Source organism: Cervus canadensis, chromosome 21 (genome assembly GCF_019320065.1).
Source record: "Cervus canadensis isolate Bull #8, Minnesota chromosome 21, ASM1932006v1, whole genome shotgun sequence".
NCBI classification, from domain to species: Eukaryota; Metazoa; Chordata; class Mammalia; order Artiodactyla; family Cervidae; genus Cervus; species Cervus canadensis.
In genome coordinates, this window is record NC_057406.1 from 44,784,152 (window position 1) to 44,807,247 (window position 23,096).

Consider the following 23,096-nt stretch of genomic DNA (forward strand, 5'->3'; position numbering starts at 1 on the left):
AATTTCAGACTATGAGTAAATAAATACTTGGTAGCATCTGACTCAACCAAGAAACACCTCATGTCACTAACAAGCTAGTTCTGACATGAATACCAGTTGGTATTTTCACTTCCATCAATAAGAAAAGAGTGAAGCAATGAAGCCTTATGTCAAAAGACTTCATTTGTCACCAGTATGAGCAACTTCTTTTCTGAATCAGGCAATAATTCTTAATAGAAGAACTTACTTAAGAAATTACTTCTCAAATGCCTCAGTTTTTGTGTAATTCACAATGTTAACAGCTACAGACAGACATAACCCACTTTCAAATGTAATCTGCATCACTAACGTTTTTAACATCACTGTAAGTTTAGACCAAGGGTCAGCACACGTGGCCTGTTTTTGTGTGGCCCTGAGCTAAAGATGGTTCTGGCATCCTTAACAGATTATTTTAAAAAGATTATGCAACAGACTATATAAGGCCCACAAAATTTGAAAAAATTTTTACTGCCTGACAGTTTACAGAAAACGTTGGCCAACCCCTAGTCTAGACAATCAAGAGAACAATAAATTAAGCCCTGATGTGAAGTGGTTTCCAATTTCTGTGAGGGTAAATACTCCCTTTGTGGCTAACCTCCAGCTACCAATATGGTATCACTGAACACCTAGTTCGGTAATATGGACACCATGACATTAGTGTTTTTGAGTATACAGATACAGGAGAAACATCCCCAAAGCACAGGCAACAGTTAACTGTAGTAAAATAATTAGGAAATAATGACTTTTGGTTATTTATTACCTTTGTTTTTAATTTTATTTACTTAACTGTAAATTTATATAATTTAAATTTTAATAATGGATATGATTAACAATCAGCTGGCAAAATTTCTGAAAATTTAACAATCATCTCTCATGAACCAGTCTGAGACACAGACAAAAACCCCTGTAGACAAGCTCATCCTCCCAAAATTAACAGAACACATAAGAAAATAATCTGTGGGTTGATACCATGGCTAGATTAAGTAGATAAAGAAAGAAAGCAGAATAAAACCTTCAGAAACTTCAGTAAATACAATTATGTAATAAGCGTATAAAATAATTATATTTAAAATTATTTAAAAAACAAAACATGATGAGAGCATCAAAAAAAAAGGACCAGAGAAATAAACAGAAACCTGCAGACATATGTTTCCTTAGATATTTAAGGCGACACAGAGACAAGAATAACTCAGGTAATAATCACATATACTCATAATCATATATATTAATCATATATACTAACTATTGCACTTGGCGATCAAAAAGTGATGATCCAGAGTTACTGAGGTGTGACCCAAAATTAGGCACCATCTCAAACTGCTATTCATCTTGAAATCTTACATCTACCTCTTAAGGACTCTGTTTTCTTTCTGATGAACGGGTCTTCAAATATTACTCCTCCTGGTGTCAGCACTACTGCCTCTCCAGGACCTTCCAGTTTTCTGCTCTTCCTCCTATTCCTCCTATTGATTTTTACCTTACAAGAAAAAACTAGATAATAAAGGTGGGCAGACCTGCATACAGCTGAAACCTAGCTATGGACAGAAGCCACAGTCAGAAAAATTTTTAAATACAGATAAATTACCTAATCTGCTTCCATTTCTGGGCATCGCCATGAAGGAACCAAGGCTTCCTCCAATAACGCTGTGTGGTCTCCGCAACGGGGGCTTCTTAAAGGACCCCGTGTACTGGTGGAGGAAGGAATGCATGCTGTGCGAGGTCGGGGGCCTGCCATTCTTCACGATGGGCTCTGCAGTCCACAGTGTCCAAAAGTCGTTCCATTAACAGCCCAAGACCCAGGATGACATGAGAAGGATTGAGAAAGCAAAAGAGAAAACAAAGGATTATGACAGAGATCATTACACTTAACCTCATTTCTTTGGCTATGCATATGAAGTACTAGAATTAAGATAATTTCTACGAAAAATACTTACAGAAAAGACTATTTGGAACTGATCCAGTAACTTAAAGAATTAAAATAATTTCTACGAAAAATACTTACAGAAAAGACTATTTGGAACTGATCCAGTAACTTAAAGATCCACCTTTAAAAATGTACTTTTTAATTGGAGGATAGCTGCTTTATAATGTTATATTGGTTTCTGCCATACAACATGAGTCAGCCATAAGTATACATATATGTCCCCTCTCTCCTGAAGTTCCCCTCCCACTCCTCTCTGAGCCCCACCCCTCTATTTTTAATACTATCAAAATTGGTTAGCAATCACAAAGCCCACACATTTCTGATCTGTTTAATACATCTCAAGATTGTTTCCATAATTCTAACATTTACTGACTGCCTCATATATGGCTTATGATTAGGAATGCTGTAGAATATAAAAGACATAATCCTGGCCTGAAATAACTATATACCTGTTTGCTAGACATTCAAAAGAGTATGTCAAGTTAGTACATAAAAGAGAAGTACTTAAGTACGTTGTCAATACAGAGGTTCTGAAATTAGCCCAAATTTAGAATTTTTCAATAGTTTAAAAAAAAAAATCACAGACCTATAACCATGCAGAAACATTACAAAAATTTAACACTTAAAAAGAGCAGGAGGCTCAGATCCACAGAAAACAAGACCAAGGCATGGGCCTGGGAAAAGTGAGCCAAGAAGGCCACTTGGTCTCTGGCTCTACTAATAACTGCTGTGTGAAGGGAGGAGAGAGATGGAGGATGGGACAAAACAATCCTCAAGGACCGCACAGGCCTAGGTCATCTACACTGGATAAAACACCAGACTAGAGGTAGGGGAAGTGCATAACCAGTAATGCCGAACATCGGTCCATGCCCATGACTGGATGTACATTCCCTGACAGTAGCTAGCTGATCAGAGACCAGGGATCCTAACTTAAGCTGAGAAAAATGAACAATGACTTAATAATGAATGGGGGCAAAAGGATATTTCACTTACACAAATGACTACCATTAACAGTTTTTGAAAGCTATGTATGCAGTAAATATACAGGCAACTACAATGGCAGAGGAGGGGAGAAATGGAGAACAGAAAGCTAAAAGAGTGGAAAGAATCAGGGATAATTCCTGGATTTTTAGCTGTAAGTGGTTTAGCTTAAGTGAGGAAAGCTGGAGAAGAGGCTGATTTGGGGGGAAGGAAATCAAGATCTTTGGTCTGGTCATTTTAAGATTCTTATTAAACATCTCTGTGAAGAAGCCAAATAAGCATTTGAAAATGAATCTAAAGATCCAGACAAAAATCCTGAGTAGAGAGACAAATTTAGGTGTAGTCAGCATGTACATAGTAGCTAAAGTCAAGGGACTAGATGAGGTCAATTACTCAAATATTTCAAGATTATGACAGTAATTAACTAGACAGTTCAGTAGGATAATAATTCTCTATATCTTAAAAGTAGTGGAAATCTTTAAGGCATTATGCTAAATTTGTCATATGCATTGTAGTTTTTCTAAGATTTGAGTGTGCTTTCTCATTCGTTTTATTCTAGGGTATGCACAGAGTCACTTGCCTATACACAATGCAAGAGTGAGAGTATTCTGTTGGTACAAGTGACTAATAGACAAGAGATCAAAAACTGGTTCAAAGGTAGTTTACTTAGGAAATTTATAAACTATATTCTTCCTCCTCAAGTTAGCATTGCCTCTATATGGTTAGACAAAGATCACTTGTTTCACAAACTGGTTATATAGCATGTGAGGAGATCATTAAAAAAGTATAGTCTATCTCTTCTCATTTGTTAAACCATATTCAGACAGACTGTATGTGTTCCTTACCGTAGGAGCCTTTTACCCTCTAAGATAAATTCCATAAAGAAAGAGTATGTTGGAACCAGCTATCAAGCTTTGATAGATTACCAAAAAGGTATTCAATCTTTGTGAAAACTGTCCCGTGTTCTTTATACACAGGGAATAAACAGATTATAATTCAGAGATAGCCTGTGCTACCAGCAATCTCTGCAACTGAAGAGCAATCAGTGTCTATTATGACACCTTCAAGTATTACTTCAAGTAATTTGAGAAATTTAAAGAGGAAACTCAGTAGTTTCTATTTTTCTCTTTATTAATTTTAATGTTACTATTAGAATAAAAGTAAATTTTAATAAGCTATATTCTACTTCAAAATTTTTTAAAATATTTCACCATTCACTATAAACTAAGCGTGTTTTAAGACAGTTAATACAAAGTATTCCAGAAACTATGCCATGAATCAAAAACATTAATTAGCTCTCTAAAAAGTATGTACTTTCTTTGACTCACACTGTTTTTTTTAAAGAAGATGTTTTTGTCTTGTAGTCAAATTCCTATCAAGAATGTGTCCCAGAAACCATCCAGGAAGAGCATTCTGTGCCTACTTTACTTCTGAGTATCACTGGCAGATAGCTAGCAATACTCATGAAGCCCAAGAATGAACATACAGGGCTTAATTAATATCAAGAATTCAAGGAGATCAGAGAGATTTAAGGATTTTTCTCCTGCCAAGAGGAGTAGAAGACATAATAATATCAGCTTTGAGATTTGATTCAAATCTCAACTGTTAAATATTTCCCTCCTACATGTAAGTAAATTACACCAAAATTATTAAATTTTCTACCCAGCTCATTTATGTTTCCCCTCCCGTATTATGAGCCAGATAACCTTGAGTAAAATAATGACACTCTGAGGAAAACAGTATAAACTGAAGCTTGGGTACATGTATATTCCAAATTCCAATCCATAACTTTTAACTTAACATCCAGAGCGCTTTTCATTATACCTTTCCCTCTCTCACAAGGATATTTACATTTCAGCCAGGGTGGGTACAGAAATTCATGAGTCCACCCACTGCCACAAATCTCTTAACAGGAAAGTTTCAGGCAGAGGCAAGGAAGCCTTTCCAGAGAATCTGCACATTATGACACACGGGCAGCCATTCCTGTAAGCTCCTTCCTGGTTATTATTATGACATCCCTAGGGCTATTTCAGTTTTGAATATGTAGCCTTATTCTATAATTTCATCAGAGTTTTGCATTATAATGCATTCAATTTAACAAATCCTTTTTATTTTAAATTAACATCTGTGTACTAACTACACTACAAAAAGAACTGCCAAACTTGTGGAATATCATATGCCTGTCTTACTGTAAGAGCTCTCAACACTATGGATAGATTCTTTGGTCAATATAAAATAAGAAAATAGTATGATTCAGTCATGTGATAAACCTTGTGGTCTATGTGAACAGTCAATATGCATACATAATGTTATAAATCTGTGATCAAACAGAAATTTCACAAACTTTTTTTTCTGGACGCACCATGCAGCATGTGGGATCTTAGTTCCCTGACAGAACCTGAGACCTTGGCAGTGAAAATGCTAAGTCTCAACCACTGGACAGCCAGGGAATTCCCTGGAATTTCACAAACTTACTATGCATTTCTAAGCTGTATTAACTTTAGTTATAAGAATAACAAAAATATTTAACTGTTAATTTAAAAGTAGGTACTTAACTAGGACATTACTATACAAAGTATTGTTATTCAAGAACCACTGAAAAATGGAAAGATAAATAGGATATAAAATTCATCAGTATTAGAGACCAGGTAGAGTACACTGTTTAAGTAAGAATGGGACATTCCAGTAAGCAAGCAAAAGTTATTGAACTAGGGAAGGAGGCAAATAAACAAACAAAAGGAAGCTACTAGGAACTAACCAGGAAAGTAAAGGTACACTGGATTTATAAAGCAATTCAAGGGAGAAGCATCTCTTCTTCCCACCCCACTCACCCAAATATTTACCATTATCTTTGCTGCTGTTTTCTTCAATAGTCATTTGCTCAGCCAATTCAGACAATGATTCATCAATAGTCTGGCTTCCTCGAAGCGTGAGGGATAGCCTTCTCTTAAATTTTTTCATCCTATCAACTGAATGTGACTTGAAAAATCCTGAAAGAAGAGAACAGAATGAACACAAGAGTAAAGCTATGAATATCTTACTGCTCAAGAACAATGTTTTTCTGGGTTTACTGGGAATCTTCAAAATAAGTATAAAGTAAGAATTCTCATGTCCATGAAACATCACAAAATCTAGCCTCTTCCTTAAAAAGATCCATTCATTTTGATTAATGCCATGTGTATATAGCATCATCAGAAGAGCAAGAATTCTACAAAACTAAACATTGAGATTTTAACCATCACAATTAAACTTAGAAGGACTAGAAATTTTCCTAAAATGAACTCTCTAAAAGTCACTTTAGTGAAAATATATTATTTTGATGTGTCAGTTCCATCATTATAAATATCAATCATCGTATTGGAATCAGTGATATCTTTAGATACAACTGAGGAGATAAGACAGGTGAAAGCAATGAAGCAGGGGGAGAATAAAGAATGAAGTCTGACAATTTATTAAACAGCGCCAGCAGAAATTTTCTTTTTTAAGTTCTTATTTAGCCAATATATTGGGGTTCTGTTCCCCTACCACATCGCATCAGTTGCCAGGAGTCTCTTCCTATTATCATAACAATGCCAAATTTTAGAAAGAAAAAAATGAAAGTCTAATTAACAGGTTTCAAAATGCCTACTCCGTAAGACTATTTGTATCTTTTAATTCATTTAGTCTTCCTAATTCTAAAGAGTAGACTATACTATCCCAATTTCACAAATAAGCAAACAGGCTGAAAGAAGTTCCTTGACTGAATGCAAACAATGACATAACTGAGATTTAAAACTAAGATTACCATTTACCTTCTCCCCCACATTTTAACATCTCTGAAATCATGATGTATCACAATTAATGGGATGTCAATTACAATTGACAGCTTTCTCTTTTCTTAGTAGTACATATACCAATGGTACAGTTCATAGTGGAGTCTTAGATATGATTAAACAAGGTACTGGTTGCCAAAATCAAGTCCTCAATTATTTACCCATAACTTCTTTTCTAATTTATAGTCTTAATTGTTGGAGAAGGAAATGGCAACACACTCCAGTATTCTTGCCTGGAGAATCCCATGGACAGAGCCTGGCAGGCTACAGTCCATAGGGTCTGAAGGGGGCCAGAAGACTTAGCAACTAAACCAGTTTACCAGATTACCAAGTATATTAAAACCATTAGCCCAACTAAAAGAATCTTCTAACACAAATATGTTAAAATACCTGTTTAACCATCTAGCTCTGGGTATCTATTTTGAATTGGTAAGTATTTTGCTTACTTTTTCATTCCAGGGCTTTACTCCAAGTAGCTAAGTGTGCTAAACAAGCTACATAAGGTATTTATAATGAATAATTTTTGTCTGCTCAAAGGCTCGGGGGAGGCTATCAAATACAAATGTGTAAGTAATATTATGTTGTACCAATTCTGTTTTACATTCTTAAAGATACATTACTGTTGCTGAATATTTTCTACTATCTTCCAATTGACTGATCCTCTTTTCAGCTGTGTCTAAACTACAGTTAAACTGATCTATTGGGTTTTTAATTTCAGTTGCTCTATTTTCAGTTCTTTACTCTTAACTGATTCCTTTCTATAGATTAAAGTTCTTCAGTGAACTTCTTCACCATGCTGTCTATTTTCATGACTAGGTTAGTTACAGTATTTTAAAGATCTTGTCTATAGCTCCGGAATTACATAACCTATGAATAATCTGTATAACCTGTTTCTACTGCTGGTTTTCGTCTGTTGGTCCTATTGCATGCATAGTAATTTCTTTTACTGAATACTACACATTGTATGTGAATGACTACATGAAAATACTTAGGAAAAAATGTAGAAGCTCTGGATGATGTTTTCTTCTTCCAGAAAGGATTTAATTTTTTTCCAACTGCTCTTCCAGACTTCCCTGGTGGCTCAGATGGTAAAGCACCTGCCTACAATGTGGGAGACCCGGGTTCGATCCCTGGGTGGGGAAGATCCTCTGGAGAAGGAAATGGCAACCCACTCCAGTATTCTTGCCTGGAAAATCCCATGGATGGAGGAGCCTGGTAGGCTACAGTCTATGGGGTGGCAAAAGAGTCGGACACGACTAAGCGACTTCACTTTCTTTCTTCCAGAGTAAGAGCAGACCACCCCAGTCCAACTAGAAACACAGCTGGTTTGAGACTGAGTTTCAGATACAGTAAAAACTGGCCTACTTCTGTTTGTTTCCACTCCTACCGTGTGGCCTTTCAAACAATGCCAGCTGCAAACCTAGGACAAAAATAACAACAACAAAATCTACTGAAAGCTCCACTCAACTCCCTCAAGTTATATTTTGCTCACCTCTCATACACTGCTCAATTTTATCTTAGCCCAAAGAGCTTAAGAGATGGAAAATATTTCAAGAGGTAACCCAGCACAGAGTATCTCTCTCTCTCTTCTCTCTTGAATCTTTACTCCTGAAGTCCTGACGGACTCAGAAGCTCTACAATGCCTTCAAACTATACTTTCTCCCTAGTCTAGTAAGGAGCCTTGGTGGTGATGTAGTTGCTAACTCCTGTCCGACTCCTGCGACCCTATGAACTGAAGCCTGCCAGGCTCTTCTGTCAATGGGATTCTCTAGGCAAGAATACTTGAGTGGGTTGCCATTTCCTTCTCCAGGGAATCCTCCCAACCCAGGGATTGAACCAGGGTCTCCTACATTGCAGGCAGATTCTTTGCCAACTGAGCTAAGAGGGAAGCCCTTGATACAGAGCTTTGGTTTGATACTAATTCTTCTCATCACAGACAGAAATGGAAATTCAGCTGTGGATTAGATGGAGATAATATATATTTTAACAAACAAGGTGAATTTATAGGAGGCAGTCAGTAAACTCGAAGATTGATTCCAATTAAGAAATCAGTAACTACAGGGCTGTCCTAAACGTTAGATTCTTTACTTTTCAGAGTCAGTCTATTTAGCTCTACCCTGAGAGTCAGTAATCCATGCTATTTGTTTAAAAAACGATAGTATTTAAGGTGAATTGAGCTACTGCCAATCTCATCTACCCTTAAATTTCTTTAGGAATTTATACTAGACACACACCCTTCCTTTGTAAAGCTCCAGAATCACCCCATGCAGTAATGGGCTAATTCTGCAAGCTTTGGGGGTCAAACTCTGGCACATTCCATAGAGGGAGCATTTAAGACTAGCTCCTGGAAGATAACCTCTGACTCCTGCAATATCCTGACTGATAAATTTCTTTGTATACCTGAAATCTTGGGCCACACCCAATAATTTGTATTAACAATGTAAATTATGGTAAATCCCTATCTTTGTATGCCTATCAGTTTGACCTCTGGGGAGAGAAATAATAAGGGAAGCTGGAGACTGAGTGTCTAAAGACAGTCATGTAGGTACTTCCATGCTTATGTAACTGACCCCTAAAAAAACCCTCTGCACACCAAGATTCAGGTAAGCTTCCCTGGTTAGCATCACTCTGCCATGTTGTCATACAAGACAACTGGAAGAATGAAGCACTGTCATGCAACCCCACTAGGAGAGAATAGCTGAAATTTACACCTCGTTTCTCTTGGACTCTGCCCTACACACCCTTTCCCCTCTGCTGACTTTAATCTTAAATATTTTTTCCCTCTAATAAAACATAATCATACACTTAACAGCTTTTTAAAAATTTCTACGTCCTTTTGCAAATTATCAAGCATGAGAGTATCCTAGGAACCCTCAACATATACTCCTTCAAGAAATCTGGGTATCCAAACAAAAAGCCCTAAGAGCTACTCGCTCACAATTACCAACTTTTTGGCTCCAATTTTCTCAAACATAGTCACATGGTTACTAATGTCTAATTATACAAACATCACCACTTGAGAATCTTGCACACCATTTCTGAAAGTTTGCTGACCATATAACTGCCTCTTATTTTAGATGACAATAAAGATTTTAAAAAAAAACTATAACAGATGTGTTATTATGGAATTAATTCACATAACACAGAAACAATCCATTCTGACCATTTGAAAAGTAGACAATCCAAACTCCCTTGTACTATAAGTTAAAAATACACACTGGATTTTAAAGACTTGGTAGTTTAAAAGATGTAAAAAAAAATCGTTATATGCATAATGATTTTTTAAAATTCTAGATATAGTTAAATAGAATGTATATAAAAAACTAATTTTACTAACTAAATATGCCTGCAAAATACTTTAAAAATCCAGTATGGTGCTTGTACTGTATTTCTGTTGGGATACTGCCAATATAGAGCTCCAAGTAAATTTTGGTGGTTTTAAGTGGGTACAAAAAAGGGGGATGGAGGAAAATCACATAAGCCTTAACTTTTTCTTCATACAATGCTTTTTGAACAAAATAGTAAGAGAAACTCTATGTGTTTATAACTCAGAATAGTAGGCATTTCCATCAAGAGTGGAGAAAATTCTATTCCATAAAATTATATGTATTTTCTAATCTGTCAGGAATAAGAAAGACATTTCTAATTCATATTAGTAAGAGAAACGACACTTCATAATAAAACACATCACAGCCCCCAAAGGTCATATCTTCCATGCAGTGACTGTAACCTTTTCATTAAGTCACAATGATCAGTAAACATGAATGTTAAAGAATTTCATCAACACTGCCTAGATCATTATTAAAGAAAAAATACTCCCAAATTTAAGATTTACCAACATTTCTAATTATCTTTAAGTTGAGTTGTGCATATCAACCTTTTTTTCCCGTTAGCCTGAGGACAAAAATACATACAATGCTATAATAAAACACCTTTTGTGAAGTAAACATTACTATTTACATTAGCTACTATATTATAATAAAGCAGTGCTAAATTACTGATTTCCTAAAACCAAAACCCTCAAGAGGTGGGATAAAATATTTTTTCTGTTTTAGCAAAAACTTTTATTTGGAATTGTGAGGATCGTTATACCATCACTTTATGAAGATTGAGATATGGTAACAATGTGATTTAGAGTGAATGCTTAAATATTTAGTTTTATATTTAATTCATGCCACTGAAAAAACTATTTTTACCTTAGAAGTAAATGTGCTGTGATTTAAAATAAACCCTAAATAAAAACTCTGCAACTGTTTGGTTTTAATATTTTTAAGACTTACACATCAAGAGAACAACTATAAATGCTCAAATTTCAGCCTAAGTATTACTATTACTCTTCAGATGGCTCCTTCCTGACCCCCTCTATTCCTTTCTTTTTTTACTCACAGTACTTACCACATATATACAAATACATAAGTACATATATATTCCATTCAAATATATGTGTGCATGTAAAATACAAAACAACTTCTATGCCTTTCTAGCTGTCAAAAAGATCTCCAGTTTTTTTGCCATACCTAGATCAAAATTTTAAAGGTAAGTAAACAAGTGGACAGGGATAGGGAAGCCTGAGTGCTGCAGTCCACAGGGTCACAAAGAATTGGACACAACTGAGTGACTGAACTCAAACAACTGGGACCTGATTAACTTAAAAACTTTAGCACAGCAAAGGAAACTATAAGCAAGGTGAAAAGACAACCCTCAGAATGGGAGAAAATAATAGCAAATGAAACAATGGACAAAGGATTAATTTCCAAAATACACAAGCAACTCATACAACTGAATACCAGAAAAACAGACAACCCAATCAGAAAGTGGGAAAAAGACCTAAACAGACATTTCTCCAAAGAAGAGAACAAACACATGAAAAGATGCTCAATATTGCTCATTATTAGAGAGATGCAAATCAAAACTACAATGAGGTAACACCTCACACCGGTCAGAAAGGCCATTATCAAAAAGTCTACAAACAATAAATGTTGGAGAGGGGTGAAGAAAAGGGAACCCTCTTGCACTGTTGGTGGGAATGCAAACTGATACAACCACTATGGAAGATGGTATGGAGATTCCTTAAAAAACTAGGAATAAAACCACCGTATGACCCAGCAATCCCACTTCTAGGCATACACCCTGAGGAAACCAAATCTTAAAAAGACACATGTACCCCAATGTTCACTGCAGTGCTATCCACAACAGCTCGGACATGGAAGCAAACTAGATGTCCACTGACAGACAAATGGGTGAAGAAAGTGTGGCGCATGTGCACAATGGAGCACCACTCAGCCATAAAGAGGAGCACATCTGAGTCAGCTCTCACGAGGGGGATGAGCCTAGAGCCTATTGTACGGAGTGAAGTGAGTCAGAGAGAGAAAGAGAAATAACACACGAATGCGTAAATACAGAATCTAGAAAGATGGTACCAAAGAATTTACTTGCAGGGCAGCAGTGGAGAAACAGATACAGAACAGACTTATGGACATGGGGAGGGCGGAGGAGAGCGTGAGATGCATGGAGAAAATACCATGGAAACTTACATCATCATGTGTAAAAGACAGTCAATGGGAATTTGCTGTATGTCTCAGGGAACTCAAACAGGGGCTCTGTATCAGCCTAGAGGGAGGGGTGGGTGGGGAGGGAGATGGGAGGGAGGTTCAAGAAGGAGGGGACATATGTATACCTATGACTGATTCACGTTGAGGTTTGACAGAAAACAACGAAATTCTATAAAGCAATTATCCTTTAATTAAAAAATCAATTAATTAAAAAAATTTTAAGGTAAAAGGGCAATAAATGATACTCCGAATGACTTCATGTAAAGCGTGCCTCTTTCCCTTCCTCCCCCAAATACACACAAATACAGCTGAAAATGTTGAAAAATCAGTTCCCAACTGCAAGTGCTTATAAATATGTGATGTGTCAGCTTACTTTGTCACCAAAGTCTAAACTTGGTCTGGGACTGGCTGCTGTACAGTTGAGACAATTCTTCAGGTTGTTTTTTCTTTTAAATCCTGAAAATGTAATCATAGGCACCCCTTCTTTCACTGCACTGTTTTACTGCACAACAGATAATATGTGTGTGTGTGTGTTTCTTACATTCACGGAAGGCTTGCAACAACCCTGCGAATCTACTGGTACCATTTTCCAATAGAATTTGCTCACTCTGTGTCTCTGTGTCCCATTTTGGTAATTCTCACAATATTTCAAACCTTTTCATTGTTATTGTCTTTGTTGTAGTGACCTGTGATCAGTGAATTTTGATGTACTATTGTAACTGTTTAGTATGTGTAATATATATCTTAGAAAACGTATGAATTTTTGCCTAACTGAAAAATTTATGGCATTTTGATTTCTTGTTTGACTTAGTATGAATGGAATGCTAGATTTCTAATTTAAAAAAAATAAATATGCAACAAGCAACAAAGGTTTACTGTACAGCACAGGGAACTATAGTCAATGTCTTATAATAACCTATAATGAAAAATAATCTCAAAAATACTATGTGTATAACTGAAACCCCCTCGCTGTACACCTGAAGCACTGTAAACCAACTATACTTCAGTGAACACACACAGCAGGAAGAAAAAAAGAAAAGAAACCAAAACAGCCTTACTTCTGATACGGGGAAAATTTTAGTAGGCTGGATGGAAGATCAAGCCAGCTACACTCCCTTAAGCTAAAGCCTAAATCACAGCAAGGCCCTAACTCTCTCTAATTCTATAAAGGCGAAAGAAGGTAAGCAAGTGTTGTTGTAGAAGTTGTAGCAAGTTATTTAGAATATCTAGCTAAGATAATTAATGAAGGTGGCTACACTACACAACAGATTTTCAGTGTAGACAGAAAAGCCTTCTACTGGAAGAAGATGCCATCTAGGACTTTCACTGGAGGAGAAATCAATGCCTGGCCTCAAAGTTTCCAAGAACAGGCTGACTCTCTTGTTAGGGGCTAGTACAGCTGGTGACTTTAAGTTGAAATCAATATTCATTTACCAGTCCCAAAATCCTACAGACCTTAAGAATTATGCAAATCTACTCTGCATGTGCCCTGTAAAAGGAACAACAAAGTCTGGATGACAGGACATCTGTTTACAACAGGTTTACTGAGTATTTTAAGCCTACTGTTGAGACCTATTGCTTAGAAAAACATTCCTTTCAAAATATTACTACTCACTGACAATGCATCTGGGCACCCAAGAGCTCTAATGGAGATGTACAATGAGATGAATGTTTCATGACTACTAACACAACGTCCACTCTGCAGCCCACGGATCGAGGAATAATTTTGATTTTCATGTCTTAAATATATTTAATATAGCTACAGCTGCTATACACAGTGATTCCTCTGATGGGATCTGGACAAAATAATTTTAAAACCTTCAGGAAAGGATTCATCATTCCAGATATCATTAAAAACATTCGTGATTCATGGGAAGAAGTCAAGATATTAACAGGAGGTCTGGCAGAAGTTGATTCCAATCCTCATGGATGACTCTGAGGAGGTCGAAGACTTCAGCGGAGGAAGAAATTGCAGATCTGATAGAAATAGCAGAGAAGTAGGATTAAAATGGAATCTGAAGGTATGACTGAACTGCTGCACTCTCATGATAAAAAGATTCAACAGATGAGGAGCTGCTTCTTAAAGATGAACAAAGAAAGTGGTTTCTTGAGAGAAATCTCCTGGCGGAGATGCTATGAAGATAGCTGAAATAACAACAAATGATTTTGAATACCACATAAACTTAGTTGATAAAACAGCAGAAGAGTCTGAGAGGACTGAGTTCAATCTTGAAAGAAGTTCTACTGTGGGAATAATGCTATCAAACAGCATTGTATTCTATGGAGAAATCAGTCATGAAAGGAAGAATCAATTGATACATCAGTTGTTACAGTAAAAAACTGCCACAGCCACCCCAACCTTTAGGAACCACCACCCTGATCAATCAACAGACATCATCCAGCAAAAAGATTACAATTCACTGAAGGCTCAGGTGATAGTCAGCATTTTTAAGCAGTACTTTTAAATTATGGTGTACATACTGGTTTTTTAGACATAATGCTATTGCACACTTACTAGACTACAGTATAGGGTAAACGTAAGTTTTATATACATTGGGGGGGCGGGAATCTATGTGGCTCACTTTAATGCAGTGAATGGAACCAAATCTACAGTATCTCTGAGGTATGCCCATATTCCATTTACTTACAGAATATACAAATAACCATTCTGGAATACCAACTGAGTTTTGCCATAGGAATGGGAAACCACTTCTTTATTTTTTTACTGTTGCTACTGTTTTTAAGCCAACAGCTGTATAAAGCTATGAAGACTCACAACCAGGTCCTTCACTATGAGTATTTACCTGTAAAAATGCTGTCATTTTGTGGCCCTTTTGGTACTTCCAATAAAAAAAATTTTGTACTCAAATTTATCTTTTAAACCAAACTTTTCCTAATTAAAAGATCTGAGTGACAATTCTCTGCTTATATCTTTGAAATATCTTAAAACAACTTATTAATATAACTGTAGTTAAAAGTCAAAGAAAAAGCTAAAAATTGTTTTAAAAATGCTATGACTTTCCTTTAGGTAAAGAAGCTAAATTTACATGCAAAACAAATTAAGCATTTTAAAGTTTGGATTAAGATCCAAGACTGAGGGACTTCTGTGGTAGTCCAGTGGCTGCGACTCTGCTTCCAATGCAGGGGGCATGGTTTGATCCCTGGTCAGGGAACTAAGATCCTATATGGCACACAGTGAGGCCAAAAAATAAAATTTGTTTAGAAAAAATTTTAATGCAAAATTGAAGTGAAACTAATACTTTTTCACTTAGCCCTGCTGTTGTCAATGTTTCCAAAATACCTAGTAGAAAATACGACTTCTCGAAGAGAGCTATATTTACTTCTTTATAACATTTTCTTCAGTCACTATGGTTTTATATTAAACATGTAAATGAAATAAATTCACTGAGTGGATTGTAAGCAAATTTTCTAATAGCTTTTCCTCAATAATTAAATCACAATAAATATCTACCACTTTCTAAGACTCTTGATCTAGCTATACTTAGAGGAATAACTAAAAATGAAGTTTTTTCACTAGATACAAAAATTTCTTATTTGTATAAAACACAAAGTTTTGTACAAAAGATTGACAGAGCACCAAAATAATGCTTGTGGGCTTTTTCCACTACTTAAATATCTTAATCCTTTATGTGTTCAAATCTGAGACCGATTCTTTTCATTTGAAAGTATGAGCAGTCAAACACAGAAACCAGGAAAAAAAAAAAAAAGACAAGTACCGAAGACATTTGTCTATTCACAGACACACATGAGAAGGACAATATAACACTGTGACACTTCAGATGCAAAATATCATTGTAGGAAGCTCTTGGGGTTGCTCCCACCACCCCCCCAAACCAAAAACAACCAGCAAAGTGAAAAAAGGACCAGCGTCAACTATCTCGGAACTCTGTCACCTGACTGAGCCCATGTAACAGCCAGGGCAGTGCCTGCTCAAGGGAGAGGCTGCTGACTCTGACAGGAGAACCACATGTGCTCACTCCAGCCTGGTTCCAACAAGAGAGATGGCTGCAATGTGACCTGCACTCCGAGCGCAGCCGGCTGGTGCCAGGGACACAGTGGGGAGCTCTGACACAAAAAACGGGGGCTGCAGACTCCGGTCAGCCTGGCCAAGCCCGTGGAGACGGACACAGATGTCGGCACCCGCCTTCCTTAAGGCCCTTCTGGGCTGCCAGGTGTGCCTGCACCAGCATCTACTGGGAGGGTTAAAGAGACAGCAACGGTTTTTGTTGCTGCTTGGGCCAATTATTAAAGAAGATCTTCATCAGGTCACTACCTGACTGTAAAGATAATGAATAGAAACTTTAGTGACCACACACAGGAATACACATTTGCAAAAATCATTTGGCAAAGTCACAAGTGGATGGGAGCAGACCTCAACAGCCAAGAAATACCCACAGCCATGGTGTGGAAGTATCTGGTTTAAAGTTACCACATTATAGTACAATGTCCAGATCTCAGCAAAAATAACACAGCACACAAACAAGAAGCATGGCCCATTTATAAGAAAAAAAAGCATTTCACAGAAACCTTGAGGAAGACCAGAATTTGTAATAGCCAAAGATATTAAGTAAACTGCCCTAAATAGACTCCTAGTTAAAGGAAGCTGAGAACAAAGAACTAAAGGAAACCAAGAAAACAATGTATGGAAAGAGAGCATTAATAAAGAGACAGATATTATAAAGGACCCAATGATAAAATTCTGGGCTTCCCAGGTGGCATTAGTGGTAAAGAACCTGCCTGCCAATGCAGGAGACTTAAGGGACGTGGGTTCGATCCCTGGGTCAGGAAGATCCCCTGGAGAAGGGCATGGCAACCCACTCCAGTATTCTTGCCTGGAGAATCCCATCAGCAGAGAAGCCTGGTGGACTACAGTCCATGGGGTCACAAAGAGTTGGACACGACTGAAGCGACTTAGCAGGCACGATGTAAATTCTAGAGCTGAGAGCACAGTAACTGAAAAATCCACAAGAGACTTAAGTAGACAGAAGAAAAGGTCAGTGAACTTGAAAGAAAGTGAAAATTACTAGTCTGAGGAACAGAAAGAAAAAAGAGAAATTAATAGAGCCCAAGGGACCTACAGAACGTCATCAAGTGGAGCCACAAAACCAGTCACAGGAGAGAAGAGAAAAAGAGGGTTTAAAAAAAAAAAGTGAAGAAATAAAGACCGAAAGTTCCCTAGTCTGAGGAAAAACATGAACATATACATCCAAGAATCTCAACAAACTCCAAGAAGGATAAACTCAACAAGATCCACGCTGAGACACATTATATTCACAGTGTCAAAACTCAAAAAAAATTTTGAAAGCACCTAGAGAGAAGCAACTTGACAAAGGAACCCTCACTAAGATTAACTGATGTCGCATCAGAAAATACATGAAGATCAGGTGGCACTGAGAATAACGTATTTAAAGTCTAAAAAGAAAAAAAAACCAATCTGTCAACCAAGAATTCTAATTTTGCAAACTTCAAGAATGAAAGATCAGTAGACATTTCATATAAAAGCTGAAGAGGTTCATTATTAGTAGATCTGCCCTATGAGAAATGCTAATGGGAGAGCTGTAGGTTGAAATGAAAGGACATTCAATGGTAACTCAAAGCCATAAAAACTAAAAAATACCAGTAGAGGTAAGTATGTGACAATAATTATATAGACAGGGAAGTTAATATACTATTTATATATACAAATATATATTTCTACATATCAGAGTGTTTATATATCATTAAGGTTAAGTTGGTATTACTCAAGCTAGGTTATTAGAAGTTAATTCTAATTTCCAAGTAACCATTAAGAAATTGACTTAAAAACATTACAGAGGGCTTCCCTGGCGGCCCAGTGGTTAGGAATCTGCCTAGAAATGCAGGGGACACTGATCCAATCCCTGTTGCAGAGGATCTCACGTGCTGCGGAGCAGCTAAGCCCACGCACAACTACTGAAGCCTGCACGCTCTGCAACAAGAGGAGCCAGCCTGAGAGACCTGTGCGCTGCAACCAGAGGGGGGCCCGCGCACAGCAGAGAAGACCCTGCACAAGCGAACACTAAAAAATCAATTTAAAAAAATATTACAGGAAAGGAAGAAAGGAAAAGAGTAAAAAAAATCAACTACAAAAAAATCAAGGACGTGTAAAACAGGGCAATAACAGAGGAATGAAGGAACAAGAGACAAAGATGTATAGAACAAAAACAGCTAAGCAGAAGAAATCCTTATCAGTAATCCTTATCTGTGGCGGTTTAGTCTCTAAGTCGTATACAACTCTTGTAGCCCGCCAGGCTCCTCTGTCCACGAGATTCTCTAGGCAAGAATACTGGAGTGGGCTGCCATTTCCTTCTCCAGGGGATCTTCCCAACCCAGGGATCAAATCCAGGTCTCCTATACTGCAGGCAGATTCTTTACTGACTGAGCTCCGAGGGAAGCCCAATACTGGAGTGGGTAGCCTATCCCTTCTCCAGTGAATCTTCCTGACCCACAAAACGAACCAGGGTCTCCTGCATTGCAGGTGGATTCTTCACCAGCTGAGCTACAAGGGAAGCCACATTAAATGTAAATAGACTAACTCTTCAATGGAAAGGCAGAGGTTGGCAGAACGGATTTTAAAAATATGGTCGATCTATGTGCTATTTATAAGAGGGTTATTTTAGATACTAAGATTGAAAGTGAAAGGATAGAAAAAAGATATTCCATGAAAACAGTAATCAAAAGAGAGCTGAAACGGCTGAATTTGTCAGAAAAATAGAACAAAATAGTGAAATAAAGGTCACAAGACACAAAGAGACACTATGATAAAAGATTAAGACATAACAATCATAACATCTTCACGTAACAAGAGAGGCTGAAAATATATTAAGTAAAAACTACGACATTGTATAGGACACAGGACTCAAGACCATCCCCATGGAAAAGAAATGCAAAAAGGCAAAATGGTTGTCTGAGGAGGCCTTACAAATAGCTGTGAAAAGAAGAGAAGCAAAAAGCAAAGGAGAAAATGAAAGATATTCCCATTTGAACGCAGAGTTCCAAAGAATAGCCAGGAGAGACAAAAAGCCTTCTTCAGTGTCAGTGCAAAGAAATACAGGAAAACTACAGAATGGGAAAGACTAGAGATCTCTTCAAGAAAATTAGAGATACTAAGGGAACATTTCATGCAAAGATGGGTTTGATAAAGGACAGAAATGGTATGGACCTAACAGAAGCAGAAGATATTAAGAAGAGGTGGCAAGAATACACAGAAGAACTGTACAAAAAAGATCTTCACAACCCAGATAATCACGATGGTGTGATCACTCACCTAGAGCCAGACATCCTGGAATGTGAAGTCAAGTGGGCCTTAGAAAGTATCACTATGAACAAAGCTAGTGGAGGTGATGGAATTCCAGTTGAGCCATTTCAAATCCTGAAAGATGATGCTGTGAAAGTGCTGCACTCGATATGCCAGCAAATTTGGAAAACTCAGCAGTGGCCACAGGGCTGGAAAAGGTCAGTTTTCATTCCAATCCCCAAAAATGCTCAAACTACCACACAATTGCACTCATCTCACACGCTAGTGAAGTAATGCTCAAAATTCCCCAAGCCAGGCTTCAGCAATACATGAACCGTGAACTTCCAGATGTTCAAGCTGGTTTTTGAAAAGGCAGAGGAACCAGAGATCAAATTGCCAACATCTGCTGGATCATCAAAAAAGCAAGAGAGTTCCAGAAAAACATCTACTTCTGCTTTATTGACTATGCCAAAAACTTTGACTGTGTGGATCACAATAAACTGTGGAAAATTCTGAAAGAGATGGGAATGCCAGACCACCTGACCTGCCTCGTGAGAAAACTGTATGCGGGTCAGGAAGCAACAGCTAGAATTGGACATGGAACAATAGATGGGTTCCAAATAGGAAAAGGAGTACTTGATCAAGGCTGTATATTGTCACCCTGCTTATTTAACTTATATGCAGAATACATCATGAGAAACGCTGGGCTGGAAGAATTCTTGCCCAAGCTGGAAGCAAGATTGCTGGGAGAAATATCAATAACCTGAGATATGCAGATGACACCAAACTTATGGCAGAAAGTGAAGAGAATCTAAAAAGCCTCTTGATGAAAGTGAAAGAGGAGAGTGAAAAAGTTGGCTTAAAGCTCAACATTCAGAAAACTACGATCATGGCATCTGGTCCCATCACTTCATGGGAAATAGATGGGAAACAGTGGAAACAGTGTCAGACTTTATTTGGGGGGGCTCCAAAATCACTGCAGATGGTGATCTGCAGTCATGAAATTAAAAGACGTTTACTCCTTGGAAGGAAAGTTATGACCAACCTAGATAGCATATTAAAAAGCAGAGACATTACTTTGCCAACAAAGGTCTGTCTAGTCAAGGCTATGGATTTTCCAGTGGTCATGTATGGATGTGAGAGCTGGACTGTGACAAAAGCTGAGCACCGAAGAATTGATGCTTTTGAACTATGGTATTGGAGAAGACTCTTGAGAGTCCCTTGGACTGCAAGGAGATCCAACCAGTCCATCCTAAAGGAGATTAGTCCTGGGTGTTCATTGTAAGGACTGATGTTGAAGCTGAAACTCCAATACTTTGGCCACCTCATGCAAAGAGTTGACTCATTGGAAAAGACCCTGATGCTGGGAGGGATTGGGGGCAGGAGGAGAAGGGGATGACAGAGGATGAGATGGCTGGATGGCATCACCGACTCGATGGACATGAGTTTGAGTAAACTCAGGGAGTTGGTGATGGACAGAGGACTGGCGTGCTGCAGTCCATGGGGTCGCAAAGAGTCGGACACAACTGAGCGACTGAACTGAACTGAACAAAATTCAAAGGAGAATCAGACAGTTCTACAATAGTAATTGGAGTCTTCAATATTCCATTTTCAACACTGGATAGAAGAATCAGACAGAAGATGAATAAATAGAGAAGGTGAACAACACTATATACCTAGAGTAACAGACTCAACAGACATATAGAATGCTCTTCCTAACAAAAGGAGAATACACATTGTTCTCGAATGAAAACAGAATATTCTCTGTGACAGACAATAGTAAGACCACAAAACAAGTCTTAATACATTTAAAAAGACTGAAATCATACAAAGTCTATTTTCTGATCACAATGAAATGAAATTGGAAATCAGTAACAAAGAAAACTGGAAAACTTACAATAGCTGTAAATTAAAGAGCACACGCAACCACGGATCAAAGAAGTAACAAGAGATATTATAAAATACAGACAAAAGAAAACAAAAACACAACATATCAAAACTTACAGGATACAGCAAGAAGCAGTGCTTGATATCTGTAAAAATCTACAATAAAAGATCTCAAACCAACAACCTAACTGCAGGCCTTACAGAACTGGAAGAAAAGCAAGTTAAATAGAGAAAAAGTCAACAAAACAGAAACTTTGTTCTTTGAAAAGATTATCAACAAACCTTTAGCCAGACTGACTAAGAAAAGGACTTAACTTAGTAAAATTTGAAATAATGGTGAAGAAGTTACTGATTATACAGAAATAAAAAGGATTATAAGAGAATACCATGAACAACCGTGGGCTTCCCAGGTGGTGCCAGTGATAAAGAATCCGCCTGCCGATGCAGAAGACATAGGAGACGTGGGTTCAATTCCTGGGTCAGGAAAATCCCCTGGAGGAAGGCATGGCAACCCACTTCAGTATTCTTGACTAGAGAATCCCATGGACAGAAAGGAGCCTGGCAGACTACAGTCTATGGTGTCGCAGAATCAGACACAAATGAAGCGATTTAGCACATGAACAACTGTACATCAACAAACTGGGTAACCTAATGGAGTGAATAAATTCCTAGAAACACATAAATTAGTGGAAAGAATTCAGTAAGAAATAAATGCAGGTCAATGTTTATGAATTTAGATTTAAAAATCCTTAATAAACTACAAACAGAATTCAGCATACCACAAGGATTACACTTAAGAACAAGTAGGGGTCTTCTCTGGTGGTCCAGAGGTTAAGAATCCATCTTCCAATGCAGGGGATGTGAGTTTGATCCCTGATGGGGCAATTAAGATCCCACGTGGTGGGCAACAATGAAACCTGCATGCTACGACGACTGAGCCCAGGCACTCTAAGCAGAGCGCTCACGTGCCACAAACTACAGGGTCCAAAGATGCTCTGGAGCCTGGGCACCACCCCTACAGAGTAGCCTGCACGATGCAACAAACAGTCCTTGCACCGCTACAAAGGATCCTGCATGCCGCAACAAGGATCCGACACAGCTATAAACAAATATTTTTTAAAGTGGGATTTCCCAAAAGGGAGGTTCAATGTAACAAAACAATCAGTTTTAATGTAGTGTTATTACATTACACTACATTAAAAGAATGAAGGAGAAAAACTACATGAACATCTCAAATCACACAGAAAAATATTTACCAAAATCCAATACCCTTACATGATAAAAACACTCAATAAACTAGGACGAGAAGCAAACGTTCTCAACATAATTCATAACACCATGGAAAACCCATAGCTAACGTCATATTCATTGATGAAAAGACTGAAAACTTTTCCCTAAGATCAGAAACAAGACAAGGATGCCTGCTTTCACCACTTATACATAGTATCTGGAAATTCTAGCCACAGTAATTAGCCAAAAAAAGGGGGAAAAAATGCATCATAATTGGAAAGAGAAAAGTAGATGTATACCTATTCACAGGACATGACCTTACATGTAGAACACCCCAAAGAATCCAAAGTAAAAACCTATTTTACTAAATGAATTTAGCAACATTAGAGGACACAAAACTGACACACAGAAATCAG

The 23,096-nt window shown here is 37.5% G+C and overlaps 1 protein-coding gene across 4 annotated transcripts in view; it reads right to left on the bottom strand.

Annotated features, from left to right (window-relative positions):
• CDK17 (cyclin dependent kinase 17) overlaps positions 1-23,096 on the bottom strand; it is a 101,585-nt gene that overhangs the window by 34,331 nt on the left and 44,158 nt on the right. For 3 of the 4 annotated variants that reach the window (XM_043440485.1, XM_043440484.1, XM_043440483.1), the window contains exons 2-3: positions 5,767-5,913; positions 1,604-1,768 (exon numbers count right to left, since the gene is read on the bottom strand). In XM_043440485.1, coding sequence (XP_043296420.1) covers positions 1,604-1,768; positions 5,767-5,884 — 283 coding nt within the window. In that variant the 5' untranslated portion in view covers positions 5,885-5,913. Of the gene's footprint in view, positions 1-1,603; positions 1,815-5,766; positions 5,914-23,096 lie in introns of those variants that run through there. The other variant, XM_043440486.1, reaches the window with a different exon arrangement.